The 16,109-nt window shown below is 44.7% G+C and overlaps 1 protein-coding gene across 1 annotated transcript in view; it reads right to left on the bottom strand.

The window, feature by feature from the left end:
• The window catches only part of GABRR2 (gamma-aminobutyric acid type A receptor subunit rho2), a 32,990-nt gene extending 18,740 nt beyond the window's left edge, over positions 1 to 14,250 (bottom strand). The window contains exons 1-2 of the mRNA XM_081036002.1: positions 14,123 to 14,250; positions 6,113 to 6,219 (exon numbers count right to left, since the gene is read on the bottom strand). Of these exons, the coding sequence (XP_080892128.1) occupies positions 6,113 to 6,219; positions 14,123 to 14,235 (220 nt within the window). The 5' untranslated portion in view covers positions 14,236 to 14,250. The remainder of the gene's footprint in view (positions 1 to 6,112; positions 6,220 to 14,122) is intronic.
• Between the last annotated feature and the right edge of the window lie 1,859 nt (positions 14,251 to 16,109).

The following is a 16,109-nucleotide window of genomic DNA, read 5'->3' as shown; positions in this document are numbered from 1 at the left end:
GACCGCCACCCTCAGCCACCTCTCAGGACCAGGCATGTGCACACGCATGGAACAGTCCCTCTGGAGAAAGAGCCTATGCACGTCTTGGAAGTAGCTCAGAGCTGTGTGGACGGTGACTCTGGGTCCCTGTATCCACGTGTGGTGTAGAAGGGAGACCCCAGGTGGGCATATTCTCTTGGCCCCACAGACCACGCCCTGTGGGCAGGTGTGTGGCCATGGCTGGTCCCCTTGCCTGGGCCTAAGGCTGCCACTAACAGCTACAGGCCTTGCCCTCTACCTTTTGGTTGGGTCCAGCCAGTGAAGGTGCCAGTAGATATCAGAAGGCAAGCGGGGAGTGAGAAGAATTGATTCTCTCCCAGATCATTCCCTGCAGGGCTACCAGTGGAAATCCTCTCCCAGAGACCAAGGTTCCTGCTGAATGGCCCCTTTCCTCAGATCTGGCTCTTCTCTATATTGAGGTAAAATCTGGAAAAGATACTCCTTCCTCCTCTCACAATTCAGACCTCCACCTGGTAATGGCTCTGCACTCTTCCAGACCTCGGGGCTTCACCATAACTTATAGGTTTCCCTGAACCGTGCCCACACCTTTGTAAGCAGACCGTTAAACTTTCTACACTTGCCCCTTTGAGTGAGCCATCTGTTCCCTAACTGTTATGATATCTTTTTCCAATTGCTTTTCTGGGTATTTCACCTCAGTGCGTGGTCTCCCCCAGGACAGACACTCAGTGTCCACGTTCCTCTGATTCTATCAGAGGCCATCTCCCTGCTTAGCAGCTCGCAGATTACTCCCTGCTCCCCGACACATACACACCCACTTCTTTCTACAGCCTTAGCTTAATCTTCCCATCAACTCTGGTCTGGACCATTGCTGACATATTTGACTATTGTCCAGCATCCATTCTTGACCACTCCAGCATTCTTCCCGCAGGCCCACAGTGAACTTTCTAAAGCACACGGCTCATCCTGTCATTCCTCAGCCTGGGCTGTGCTGCTGAGAATCCAAACACAGCACAGCTTTCACAGGGCTGCTCCTGCCCTATGAACCACCCTTGTCTGTCCGTGTCCCCTCCCTATCTCCACACACACACACACACACACACACACACACACACACACACACGATCCCGTGCAGCCACACGGGGCCACTCATATTCCCCTGACATGCTTCACTCTTATCTGAGCACCCTCTCCCTAGCTCGTCTTCCTTTCTCTGCCTGCTGGGCTCATGCTCTGCACCTCTTTCCAAACTCACTGTGAGCATTGCCTCCTGGATGAAAGCATCTCGCATCCTCTTTCCAGGCAGAAGTGACCACTCCCTTAGTAGAGGCATCCTACTTTACTTCTGTGACACTCGATAGCACCTTGTCACTTATCTGTTTCCCTAGGAGACTGTTAGCTCCTTGAGAACAACCTGTTGTTTCAAGCAAAGTAATTGAATGTAAAGGACTCCAGTAGCATGAGCTTCCCAGGTTGGTGTGGCTCCTTGGTGTTTCTCGTCACTGGCTCCTCAGGGCAGCTGTTCCCTTGCACCCGTGACCATACTTGGCTGTGCCCATCACCACCAGACCCTGCTGTGCCCACCCCATCGTTCCTGGCCTTTCCTTTCCAGCAGCTCTCACTATTTGACCTCTTGATGTGACGATTTCATTAACACGGGTCTCCCCCACTAGAGGGCGAAAACTCCAAAGACTGTGGCTGTCTTGCTCACCACTGTGTCCCCAAATGCCACAGACCCTGCCTGACGCATAATAACAGCTCAAAAAAAACCCCACATATTTGTCCTAAGAACAAAAGTATTTTGGTTGGAGAACCTCACCCTACTTTATTGCCATCATTCTTCCTGACCATCCTGACCAACTCCTTGGATATAATCCAAAAGGATCCATGATGACACTATATTTCTCCTTTACCTCCCATCTACACAGTTTGAATTAAAAACCAGCATTGTGCTAGTGAGAATGTAAAATGGATAAAACTGCTATAGAAGAAAGTGTGGATGTTCCTCAAATAATTAAACATAGAACCATGATATGATTCAGCAATTCTACTCCTGAGTATAGACCCAAAAGAATTGAAAGCAGGGTCTCGACACAGATATTTGTACACACATGTTCATGGCAGCCTTACAATAGTCAGAAGGTGGAAACGACCCAAATGTCCATTGACAGATGAATGGATAAACAAAATGTGATCTATTCATGCAATGGAATATTATTTCACCTTAAAAAGGAAGAAAATTCTGTCAAATGCTACAACGTGGAAGAACCTTGAAGGCATTAAGCTAAATAAATAAGCCAGTCACAAAAGCCAGTCAAAAACTGTATGATGCCTCTTACATGAGGTACCTAGAGTGGTTAAATTCATAGACAGAAGGTAGAAAGATGGGTACAGGGAGTGGGGGAAAAGGGCATGGGGATCTGTCGTTTAATGGGTCCAGAGTCTCAGTTTGGGAAGATGAAAACATTCTAGAGATGGATGGTGCTGATGGTTGCACAACAATGTGAATGTGCTTACTGCCACTGAACTGTACACTTAAACATGGTTACAATGGTACATTTTATGTTTTATATATATTTTACCACAATTTTTAAAAATTTTAATTTTAATTATAAAAAAATCAGCATAGCAATATTTCTTCTAACAAATGGAAGAGAAGCCCGGGGCCTCTGGGGTTTCCTCTAACCAGGACATACCACCGAACCAGGCAGCTGGGAGCTTAGACAAGGTATTTTTGTTTCAATTGATCCCTGGGATTATTAGAAAGCTGCTAGATTTTTAATCTTTTCTCTTTCTACACTGTAAAGGTCATCCGAGGGGTATATATAGTCTTAGACAAATTTCTCTCTATCAATTACTTTTAAAGATCAATCCACAGGGATGGCCCTCTGAGAGAAGTAAAATGGGAAGAGGAGACAAGAGTGAGAAAACATACCCCACAGCCACTGAGGGACATCGTTGTTCAAATGACTGGCTTGGTGTGCGTGGGTGCTAAGGGGAGGGAGGTACTAGGCTGAGCCAACACCAGGGCAAGTGGGCCCAGACTCTGCTTCTTGGCAGCCGGGGGGAGGGCCTGGGACAGGGCTGCCCCCAAGGAAGGGTGCCTTCTTTTACTGGCACAGAGTCACCTGTGTGCTGTCGGCCAGCCTCCTTTCTCAGGGGCCCACGCACCCCCTGGCCAGTGCCCCCTACCTAGGAATGAGGTGCTGGATGGAATGGAGACCTCAGGAGCACCCACAGGGAGGCTTCTTGGCTCTAAGCCATCTCCAGATGTTCCCAGGGAATACAGATTATAGTAATCATTGGAACCACAGGTGGTGGAAAGCCCCTCCTCTGATGGCCCCATCCCACCTTCTTGGCCAGGACTCCAGGAGTCGCCAACCTTCTTGTTTATGAGTTTATGAGTGGGGGTATGGAGCTGTAGCACATTGTATGTTCCCCTTCCCCTCTTTCGGACATGACCTCTGGACAGCCAGGAAATGCCTGCAGGGTGCCCAGAGAACCCAGCGCCCTTGGGGAAGAGGTTGGAAGGAAGGGGAATAGCCCCCACTCTGGGCTTTAGTGACTGAGATCTTGACAACTGATGTGTAAGAGACTCAGGTCTTCTCACTGTGCACCTGCTGGAGGTGACACCCTCCCCTACACCTCCTCCCAAAGTCAGGGCCACCTGACTTAGTCAGGTCAAAGCCTCAGGAGCTTACTCAGGCAGGGCAGGGGACTATTCTGACCCTCCACACTCTTGGGGACCTTGCCGATGGACCCAGCAGTTGCAGGGATTAGAGCACAGAAAGTCCAATTTGTTCCTCAAACGTGGCTTGAGAAAGGAGCACCCTGACTAGGATTGCAGCCTGTTGCATGATTCTGCTCAGAGCTGGGTTTTCTGGAAACATGGGAGGACTTCACCTGCCTGCCATTCCTGAGAACTAGCTCCGGACTTTCTCCCAGAGGAGAGGGCGTTTTTATGAGGCTTTTAGTTTTACAGCTAACATCCCAGAAGAAACCCAAGTTCTGTTCCCCACCTGTTCTGTGGCCATAACTTACCCCCCGGGCCCCAGACTCTTCTGTAAACTGAGGGTACTGACCAGGTGATTGCTCCGGCTCCTCCCAGGGACAGCAGCCTCTGGTAGAAAGTTACACTGTGACTTTCAGAATACCACCCATCCCCTGACACACAGACCTGCCCCACAGAGCTGCACTGAGTCAGGGCCATGTTATGACTGTGAGGTCCCCAGGCATTTTCACTTTCATGGACCCTTTCCTCCATAAAAAAATACTTAAAAGCATGCTTTACAACTGTATTGGTGTGAAGATGACTATATTAACATTATATATTAAAACCATGTTCTACCCCCAATTTGATTTGTTCTCCCTCTGATTTTAAAATAAATTGAAATATTTTCAAGGACCCCTAAGAGTATTGTTTGTGAGCCCTAAACGGTATGCCTATTCTGCCTGATGGATATGTTAGCTCTGCATCGAGGTATATACTGGTAGAGGGGACAAGAACGAGACCCAGCTTGGAGGGAGGGTCTAACCTCAGCAGCAGTGTGACCTGAGTCCGTCACTTCACTGCTCTGTGCCTCAGTTTCCCCACCTGGGTATAATAGTACCTACCTCACAGAGTAGGTGTGAGAACTAAAATAAGATCGTATATGTAGGCATGTTTATTCGAATGGTGCCTGGCACAGAGGAATCACTATAAAAGTGTTAGTTGTCATGAACGCTGTTGTTTATTTTTGTTCTAGCTACTTCACTGACCCTCTGTATCTTAACTGACACTCTAGAAGAAACGCAAGGTGAGCTTCGTGCGTATGGGGATGTCTGGCTTGGACCTCCTGGAGCACATACAGCTATTTTACAACAGCTGATTCAGGAAAACTTTATTTTTATAAAATTCCTTGGCAGTAGTACTCATGGCAAGCCTCCAGGGAACCAGAACTCCCAGAGACAGCAGCCTCTGGATCTGAACCAGCAGTGGTGAGCAAAGTTCCAGGGCAGGAAGAAGACACAGGCTGTAATCTGCTGGCTGCTTTTCTCCTGCTCAGCAGGTGTCAGAGCTCAGGAAACTGGATGGGAGGCTTTGAGGCCTTTTAAAATGCAGAGGTCTCTGGGATAAATTAATGTCTTAATCCCTTAACAGACACAGAAGAGGAAGGCCTGACAGCTGGGCTTTTCTAAAGGGACATGAGTGGGTATGTGCCAGTGGCTTTCCATGCATTATCTTGTTTAATCCTGACAACAGCCCGAGAGGTAGGGGTTACTACCCCCATTTTACAAACCAGCAAACAGAGGCTCAGAGAAAGTCACTGACTTGCCCACAGGTCACCTCTATTCCTTCCTGCCAGCCCAGGAGAACACTGGGACCTAAGACAAGGTCAAGAGTGGAGATAAAGGGAAATGGAAGCCAACCTGCCTGGGTCCGTCTTGGCCGGGGCCTATCAGCTCTGGGCCAATTGCTCTGGGCCTCAATTTCCACCATGTGCACAAGGGGGCATTGGCCTCACATCTCACGCATGTTGCTGCTGTCACCCAACTCTCTGCCTGAGCAGACAGTGCAGGTGGCTGACTTTTTTTCCAGCCCTCCTATGGCATTTCTCCAGTTCCTGGAAGGGACAACCAAGCGCCACACCACCCCTACCTGGCCCCAAAAGCAGGGAGATCCTTTGGGAACAAGTCTGAGAGGGGGCTTTGTAATGGGGTTTTTGTTCAATTGTTGTTGCTATTGAAAGCTTGGGGCCCCCTCAAAACCCAAAATTCCCAGGTAGGCATGGGATGGCCAAGTGTGGGGAGCCATTGTGTGTGCAGACTCTCCTGGTCAGCTCTTATTTTTTTAGGAAAGAAAAGTTGGCAGTGGCAGAGCTTGTCATTTCTAAATGTAAACAGTGTAGTCGCCATCAGCTCCTTTTCAGTCAACATACCTCTCCACTCACTTCCTTTCAGTTCTTTTATCCGTGGGAAAATTAGTGACTCCGGAAGCCTCGTTGGGCTTATCTGACTGTGAGTGGGATATTCAGGGCCCCTGAGGAAGGTATGTGCCTGAGAAAACCGGACAGAGTAGCAGCAGGCAGCCTTGGGGACAAGGCCCCACCAGGCCAAGGGGAGGACACAGTCCTACCTCCAAAGGCGGGCCTCATGGTGAAATCATGGTCCTCCACTCTGAGGAGCGGCTGAGGTTTTCCTTTTCGGATTTTGGTCATGTCGAGATTCTTCTTATATAGGTGACTGCAAAGACAAGCAAGACATTTTTTTGTCGGCCCACCAAGGCAGTTAGAGAGATTATCCGAGAAGATTACTTGTTATAAGAACTACGGGTTAGGCACCTTTTCGCCATCAGGCTGAAGGACACACACACCTCCCCACCCCCACACCCCTGCCAGACCCTCACAGGCAGGCAGACCTGAGGACAGGTCCTTCCAGAGCCTTCCTAAAGTAAATACTTCCCGGGCAAGACACCATTCTACCTTGACAAGCTCTTAATTGTCAAAACTTATGATTGGATGACAGTAGTTGAGTTGAATGGTGGAGGATTAAAATGTGGGAACTTTTCTTTTTAAGATTTTTATTAAAAATACAGCTAACATACAATATTATATTAGTTTCCAAGGTACACCATAGTTATTCAACATTTGTATACCTAAAGAAGTGATCACCACGATAAGTCCAGCAACCATCTGACACTGTACCATGCTATCATAATATCATTGACTATATTCCTCATGCTCCCCATGATTTATTTGTTTTATAGCTGCAAATTTGGACCTCTTATTCCACTTCCCCTTTCTGCCCCTTTTAAAATTTATCAATTGCAGTTGACATTCAATATTATTTCATATTAATTTCAGGTGTACAGCATAGTGGTTACACATTTGTAGAATTTAAAAAGTGATTCCCCTGAAGAGTCTAGTACCCACCTGGCACTACACATAGTTATTACCATATTATTGACTGTATTCCCTGTGCTTAACTTTACATCCCATGACTATTTTTTAACTACCCATTTGTACTTCTTAATTCTTTCACCTTTGTCACCCTGCCTCGAACCCCCTCCCATCTATCACCCCAACAAATCTAATACCCATCTGACACCATACATAGTTATTACAATATTATTGACTATATCCCTTATGCTATACCCTACATCCTCATAATTACTTTGCAACAACCAGTTTGTACTTCTTAATCCCTTCCCCTTCTTTCACCCACACCCTCAACTCCCATCCCATCTGGCAACCATCAAAATGTTTTCTGTATCTATGAGTTTGTTTCTGGTTTTTTTTGTTAATTTTGTTCTTAGATTCCATATATAAGTGAAATCACATTGCATCTGTCCTTCTCTGTCTGAAATACTCCACTCAGCACAATACCCTCCAGGTCCATCCATGCCTCCACAGATGGCAAGAACCCATTCCCTTCCATGGCTGAGCAATATTTTATTGTATATATGTACCACCTCCTCTTTATCCATTCTTCCATCGATGGACACTCAGGCTGCCTCCACATGTTGGCCATTGTAAACAACGCTGCAATGAACATATGAATGCACATGTCCCCTTGAAATAGCATTTTGGGTTTCTTTGGATAAATACCCAAAAGTGGGATTACTGGGTCTTTCATTGTCTCTTCTTATAGTCTTTGTTATAAAGTCTATTTTGTCTGGTATAAATATTGCTACCCCAATTTTTTTTTCATGTCCATTTTCATGAAATATCTTTTCCATCCCTTTATTTTCTGTCTGTGTGTGTCTTTACATCTGAAGTGAGTCTCTTGTGGGCAGCATATGTCAGAGTTTTGTTTTCTTATCCATTCAGCCCTCCTATGTTTTTTTGATTGGTGCATTTAATCCATTTACATTGAAAGTAACTGTTGATAGATGTGTAGCTATTGCCATTTTATTGTTCATAATTTTGATTTTTTTTCCATCTTAAAGTCTGTCTAACATTTCTTGTAATACTAGTTTGGTGGTCCTTCAATTCTAAATGATAGCTTTGCTGGTTAGAGTAGTCTTGGTTGTAGGTCCTTATTTTTCATAATGTTAAATATTTCCTGCCAATTCCTTCTGGTCTGCAAAGTTTCTGTTGAGAAATCAGCTGACAATCTTATGGAAGCTCACTTATATATTACTAGTTGCCTTTCTCTTGCTGCGTTTAGGAGTCTCTCTTTGTCTTTAAACTTTGCCATTTTAATTAAAATGTATCTAGGTATGGACCTGTTTGGGTTCACCCTGTTTGGGACTATCTGCGCTTCTGGACTTGTATGTCTATTTCCTTCACCAGGTTCGGAAAGTTTTCAGTCATTATTTCTTCAAATATGTTTTCAATACTTTGCTTTCTCTTTTCTCCCTCCAGTACCTCTGTGATGCAAATGTTGTTACGCTTAATGTTGTCCCACAGGTCTCTTAAACTATCTTCATTCTTTTTATTCTTTTTTCTTTTTGCTGTTCTAATTGGGTGTTTTCTGCCAGCTTGTCTTCCAAATCACTGATTTGATCCTCTGCTTCATTTAGTCTGCTGGTGATACCTTCTACTGCATTCTTCAGTTCAGTTATTATATTCTTCATTTCTGACTGGTTCTTTTTTATGGTTTCTGTATCCTTTTTTATGCTTGCCATCTCTTTGTTGAAGTTCTTGCTAAATTCCTTGAGCATCCTTATGACCATTGTTTTGAACTCTGTATCTGGTAGTTTGCTTGCCTCTATTTTGTTTAGTCTTTTTCCAGATTTTTCTCCTCTCCTTTCATTTGGGATGCATTTCTTTGTTTCTTCATTTTGCCTCTCTCTCTGTGTTTGTTTCTGTGTATTAGGTAGATCTGCTATGCCTCCCAGACTTGCCTGGGTGACCTTATATAGTAGGTGTCTTGTGGGGCCTGTTACGGAGCGAGTCCGCAAGAAATGACCACGGAGCCGAATTGGACAAATTAACAAGGCCTTTATTACAGATCCGAATCTGGGCTCAAGCCTCCACTGACACAGCAGTGAGCGAGAGCCCTGAGCACTGTTTCCCGTCCCTTTTTATGGGTCTTGGAGACAAAAAGGGGTGCTGTGTTTTTTTTTGTTTTGTTTTGTTTTGTTTTGTTTTTAAGGGGATGTTCTCAGGGGTAGATTTCCTTAAGGGGATGTTCCCAGGGGTAAGGGGATGTTCTGCTTATCTTTGCTGCAGCAACAGGACATCCAGTTTTGGGGTAAGCTTGACTGGGTACATGTTTTTAACGGAAGAATTGTACAGGTGGCCGAAAATTTCCCACGGCACTTTGTTCTGACCTGCTTATCTTCCATTGTTGGGTAGCTTGCCTAAGCTGAATTGAGGCACGGGGTTGTTTTTTTTTTTTCTCTCTGACCTCCTCGTCACAGGGCCCAGTAGTACAGTATCCCTTGTCACCTGCTTGGTGCTCCAGGAGTGTCCCTTGTACGGGTTGTACGTGCCCTCCTGTTATAGTTGAGCCTTGATTGCTAGTAGCACTCCGTGGGTGGGATTGACCTTCAGGCTGACTGACTGTGGAGTATGGCCTTATTCACAGCTTATGGGCTGCAGTGCAGGAGGCTTACCCCACTGAGTGGGCTCTGGGGCCTGTTGAGACCACCCTTTGTGTGTGCCATATGTGGGGCTAATTGGGCACTGCTCTGCTGTAGTCTGAAGCCAACCTCCAAGTATGTTAGTTCTGGGGACTTTTAGGAGGGGGTCTAGTGCAGGCCCATGTCAGCCACTGCCTGTGACTGGCCAGGGACTACCTGGTAAGAGCTACAAAGTGATCCACAGTTGTTCGCTGCCTGTGCTAAACTCGGAGGCACATGGGAAAGGCCATGCTGTAAACTGAGTACAGCTGCTACCAGCACCAGGCTTGGGGTAACTTGGCAAAAAGCCAGGACACCAGGGGGCCTGACACCACCTACCATCTCCCTTAAGGTTCAGCCACTGATAAAGCCTCTGTAGTTCACGAGTTAAGTGAGGCAGAGTTTCAGGGATTCACTAGAGTAGAAAGAGTTGTGGTCACTAGGTTAATGTAGACTCTGGTTTGGTGCCAGTGCTGAGCCTGGCGTGACTCAACAAATCTCAGAGTACACCGAAGCCAATTGTTACCCACCTGGGGACCATGGACCCTGATAATTTTCCTAGAAAGAGTGCAATGTGGGAGGAGCTGGCTGCTTGCAGAGAAAGTGCCTCAAGCTGTGTGCAAGTTGAATGGGGGAGCGTCCCAGCTGAGACAGCAGGGCAGAGCAGTGGAGCTCACCAGACCAATCAGATTCAGATTTGGCCTCGGGGGGAGGGATCAACATAGGAAAGATGGTGCATGCCTGCAGGCTACATAGGAAGAAGAGCCCTCACTGGGAAAATATCGACTGTCTGCCAGTCCTCCCCCCTCCACCCTGAAGCCACACTCCTTAGTCTGCCCTCCATATGTCTCCGAGGCCCCCCGAGTCACCATCTCTCTGCTGGAGCCCAAGGTAAGTTCCTGCGAGTGAGTGAGTCTGTGTGCGGGCTGTTTAAGAGGACGTCTGTGTTTCCCGGTAGCCTTCTTTCCTGCCTGGATGGTTGGAATCCCCACTGTTTTTCATAGCCAGATGTTTTGGAGGCTCTTCTTCCTGGCACCTGTACTCCAGGCTGGGGAGCCTGGTGTGGGGGGCTGGGGCCACTCACTCCTCTGGGGGACCTCCATGGCCAAGGGATCCTTCCTGATTTTCAACCACCACAGGAGGTTTGGGGCCCATTCTGTTTCTCTGCATTTCCTACCAGTCTCACCGTGGCTTCTTCTTTATATTTTTAGTTATAAGACTTCTGTTTGGCTGGACTTCAGATGGTTCTCCAGGTTGATTGTTCTGTAATTTAGTTGTAATTTTAATGTGTTCATGGAAGAAGGCACAGTGTTTATTTACTCCGCCATCTTGGATCTCCCTCTGGGATTTTTTTCCTTTTTAAACATTTCTTTTATGTTGTTATAATATTGGCTTTGTGATAGATAAAATTCTGAAATAAATATAAAGTTTTAAAATGCTAGTTTTATCCTAGTCAGACTTGATGCTCCTTACATCAGTCTAGTTGGCAGCTGTCTGCAGATTCCACCCTGGTGCAGAGCCTCAACCCCCAGGAGAACAGACAAGTCACAGCCAGAATCAAAGCCAAGTTGGGGACAGAGTTGCTCCAGCTACCCAGGTGGAAGCTGGAGCTGGAGAACCCTAGTTCTCTCTCTTTCCTCTAAGCTAGATAACAAAGGAGTAATTCTCTTTTCTCTCTCATTCACACTCACTCTTTCCAGACCGTTTTTTCCCCTCACTACAACCATACATAACCTAAAGTAGTAAAATCCAAAAGTGATATTCTTTTTTTATTAAATTTATTAAATTTATTAGTACAATTATATAGGTTTCAAGTGTACATTTCTATAACACATCATCTATATATTCTAAAGCAATATTCTACTGGCAGAATTATTACTAAACAAGAAAAAGAAAAAAGAGGGGAGAAAGAAAGGGGGAAAAAGAAAAGAAGGGAGGGAGAAAGAGGAAAACAAGAGAGAAAGAAGAGAAGGGGAAGGAAGGGCGGATCATTTGGACATTTGGGTCTGACAGGATGTGAGATCTAATTCTTGACAGAAGAAAATAAAGAACTTTTAGGAAGTCAGAGTTAATTATTGTTATGTGTAAGATTTTAAGTTTTTGCAAGTAAATGAAGAGATTTTGTTTTGAGTGTTGTTGGTCATTTATATATACCCCTATTTTACTCAGTGTTCTTCTCCCAATGTCCTGTTCTTGGAGACATCTTCCTATGAAATCCTTCTTAACTTTCATTCTCTACCAGCTCTGCCCAGATGAAATTATTCAATGGGAGGTCTAAAGCTGTGCTGATCAATAAAGTAGCCATTAGCCACATGTGGCAGTTTAAGTTAATTAAAATGAAATAAAATTCATATTCAATTCTTCAGTTATACTAGCCATGTATATGTGCTCAGTAGCCACATGTGGCTGGTGGCTACTATATTCAACAGTACAGATATGTAATATTTCCACAATTGCAAAAATTTATTATTCAGTGTTGGTCTAAAGGTTGGCCTGCCCTCCTCACTGCCCTTCCACCCAAGAGGCAGATTCCCTAATAAGCTGGGGCTTCCCACCTTATAGCCCTACTCTTAGAGCCACTTGGCCTGGCTTCAGACTGCCCAATCATTCTGCCACTTCCAGTGAGAGCTCTGCCACCAACTGTTTCTCTTTCTCTCCATTCACTTCCTCTCCTCAACCTTGGGAATGTCAACATCCATATGGTCAGTCGTCTCATACTCAGGTTGCACAATTCCTCAATTTCAAGACTCAAATTCATTTGCTAAACACATTTTTATGGGGCACTTACTCTGTCCAGACACTGTTCAAGTCATGGGGAGGACATATATTCACTGCTTTCATAGAACGGATAACTTTGTGGGGGAGATAGGCAATAAAGAAGTAGACAGATAAATAATGTAACTTCAGGAAGTGCTGAATGCCATAAAAATATAATAAAGCAGGGTAAAGAATAAGAGAGAGATGGGTTGGGGTGGATGGTGCTCAAGAACCCTTCTTAGACCTGGACGGAATGAGGGCGGGAGGGAGCAAACCATGAGACAATCTGAAGAAAGTGCATTCTGAGAGAGGGAATAGCACGTGCAAATGTTCTGAGGTGAGTCTGGCTTGTGTGAGGAACAGTAACAAAATCAGTGGGCTGGAGGACAGCAAGGAGAAGAAAAGCAGTAAGAAAGCAGGTGGGAGACAAGGCCAGATCATGAGACCCTCATGGGTATGATATTGCATGGGGAACCCCCTGAAAATTCTGAGCAGGGGAGTTGAAAAGTCTGGTTTAGGACCTAACAAGACCTCTTGGATAATGTGTAGAGGAGACTGTAGGAGGGCAATGTAGAAACAGGAGTCCGACCATTAGGAAACTTTCTGAAAGATCATGGTACCTGGATTGGGAAGTGATCAGATCTGAGGGAGGTGGGAAGGTCTTGCTGATGGATTGGGTATGGGGTGTGAGGGAAAGAGGAGAAAGGATGACCCAGGTTTATGACTTGAGCACCTGGGTGAATGGTGGGGACATTTCCTGACACAGTAGGTGTTAAAGTGGATGAAAGGATAAACATACATCCAGACTATAAATAATTATTGAACAGAAGCTGGGGAAAAGGATAGAGGAAATGTCACATCAGGGAACATGGTTCTAGGCCTTTTTGCACCCATCAGGACATGTACATGGTCAGACAATCATAGAGCTATGTCTGTCTCTGAAAATTTTCAGCCAAGCCTTGAACTAAAAAATTACTTTCATTATTGACATGCAAGAGTTAAGCTATACTAATTTGTAATTAAATATACACATATATTGGAGGCACAGTTTCAAAAATTGTCGCTGATAGTGGTGCATGATTAAAAATAGAGACCATTGATGTAGCAAATGTGCCTCAAGATGTTAGTTTATATTCACAATCACTAGTTCACACAGTGCTCAGAAGAATGGAAAACAAACATGTAACATCTCACCCACGCTGTTTATACCTTAGCTACTTGCTCTTTTCTTCATGCTGAACAATCCTTATGTCTACATCAGGCCTGGAGTATCATGCTTTGTACCTCGGTTCAAAACAATCTTATTAAGGAACTTTGATTTGTCGTGTAGTGATTTTGAATGCAAATTCTGGTTCTAACCAGTATTTCTTGGAAATGTTTCCATTACATCATGAAATGGCATTCAGTGTTGTCCACATGTATATTTCTGGTAACCTAGCAAATTTCAAACACCTTTTCTAAGATTCAAAACCGTAAAATGAAACTCAATACCATTATAAAGTTATGTCCAACCAAATAATTTAAAGACAACTTCCCGTTACATTTTTTTTTAATTGTTCAGGCTAAATTCCTACACACAGTTCGCCCCCAAATTTGTGGTCCCTACGGAATGGACTTGTCAGATACAGAGCAGCACAATCTAAGTACACAAATGTTTTTACCTAGAAAGTTTTTATTTACCCACCTGCCTTAAATCAAAATGCTTTGGCCGAGCCCAGGCTTCAGTCTAACTGTTCCCTTGCTGCTCGCGACACGGAGAGTAACTGTGCCCAGTGAGAGGCTGTTGCAAGTGCTTCCCTCCCCTATTACCCACGACTTTACCTTGGCTTGGGTATCTGCAGCTGCCCTGTCCATCTCCTCCTCTTGGGCTTTTGGCTCTCCACAAGAACCATCAGGCAAAACAGGAACACAAGGAGTCTTGTAAAATAAGGCATTTTGTGACGGCCTATGATGCCACAAGGTGCTTTCCAGTAACCTGCAGCAGGGCAAATCTCCCCGGAGCTTAACCATTGATTTAGCCGGCTGCCTCGTGACAGTGCTTCTCAGAGGGGCTGCGCAGGCGTGGCTAGCCAGGCTGATTTTCCCAATTTCATATTTAATACTGATGCTTGTCCCACCCCACTCCCCACTCCTCAGGACGTGACACAAACACCAAAGCTTTTCCCCACTCTGCTGCTTAGTGACTGGTCATTAGTGAACAAGTTTGTCTGTGAAACTCAGCTTCCGCTGAGTTCTAGAACAGCTTTGGCTAAAACTGTTATATAAAAAAATATAAATAAATAAATTAAATCTCTTGAACATGCCAGCTTTTTGCTGAGATCATTAATCTCTCTCTGGCGACATAAAACCAGTCTGTCACAGTCTGCAGGGAGTCAGCTTGCTTTCTGCGTGGTCTGCAGGGAAGACTTCGTGGACAGGAGACGAGTATATGAATGTGCTCAGAAAATGCTGAGTAAATACAGGATTGTTTTATTTCTTGATCTAAAAGACTGTGCTTTGCCTATGACCAAGGATGCTTGCTTTTCCTCCATCAGTATTCTTCAGTGAGAACACATCTCAGCAAAACATACATTTTGATTTTGAAGAAAAGCATCAACCAAAAAAGACTTCATGATTATGTAAGCTCTTCTTCCTATCATGAGCATTAGATTAACTTTGGTCTTTAATCCTAAAATGTCAAACATCATAACTTAGGCTTGATGCCTATCCTCAGATATAGAATTATGAACATCAGCAGTGTAAAGATACATGTGGTTATGTTTAACCTACTGAACAGAATAAAATGTTTTAAAATTACTTATTGCTCACCTGCTGCAGCCTGGGAATGAAAAGCTCAGCATGGTCGATTAGAGATGAGGATGAAAGTCAGGAGGATAATCGCTAGAAGGGAAACTGAATCGGGGTTTTATTAGTTCGCAGTTGGTGTGAAAGTAATAGCGGTTTTTACAATTATTTTTAACCTTTTAAACCGCAATTACTTTTGCACCAAATGAATATGTAAGAAAGAAAGAATAAAAAAAACAAAGTGGGATGACATGATTTGCTTTATTTTTGAAGAAATTTCTAACTAGGATCATTTGGATCAGGGAAATGATAATAACAGAAGAGGATGAGGTTCTGCCTTAACAGAAGGGACGAGGGAAGGAGAAGAGGAGGGAAGACAGAACTTGACTGCGAGATAGTCAAGTTCATACTAAAGTAGAACACATTTGGTGACTGAATAGAGTAGGAGGTAAGAGAAGTCAACAATGACAGCCAGGATTCTAGTTTGGAGGTAGGTGTGATGGTACCACCACTAAATGATATCCATTAGAGATGGACAGGTTTGGTGGAGAGATAAGATACATTTTGACTTGTGGAGGTTGGGGTGCCACGGGACCTCCAGATGCTCAGCAGGTAGCTGGAGTACGAGCCAGGAGCTGAGGAGAAAGGTCTGGACTGGAGAAATAGATTTGGAGCCATCAGTGTGTGATGGTAGTTTAACCACAGGAAAAAGTGAGATCTTCCAGGAAAACAGGAGTCCAAGTCCAAGGACAGAACCCCGAGGAACCTATACTTATAAAAGACGGATGGGCTGCTAGAACTAAAGGACAGAAGAACTGGCCCTGGCTAGGTTTACTATGAAAGCTAAAGGAGAGTTTCAGGAAGGAGGGCAGTCAACAGTCGGTGCTGTGAAGAAGTGAGGGCTGAAAACAGATTGCTGGATCTGGCAACCAGAATATCGTTCCTAACTTCAGTTAACTATAGTTTCAGTTATGAGATGTGGCAGGAAGCCAAATTACAATGGGTTAAATAGAAATTTGGGAGT

Source organism: Rhinolophus hipposideros (genome assembly GCF_964194185.1).
Source record: "Rhinolophus hipposideros genome assembly, chromosome: 3".
Lineage (NCBI taxonomy): Eukaryota > Metazoa > Chordata > Mammalia > Chiroptera > Rhinolophidae > Rhinolophus > Rhinolophus hipposideros.
This window is presented reverse-complemented; position numbering and strand designations above follow the sequence as displayed.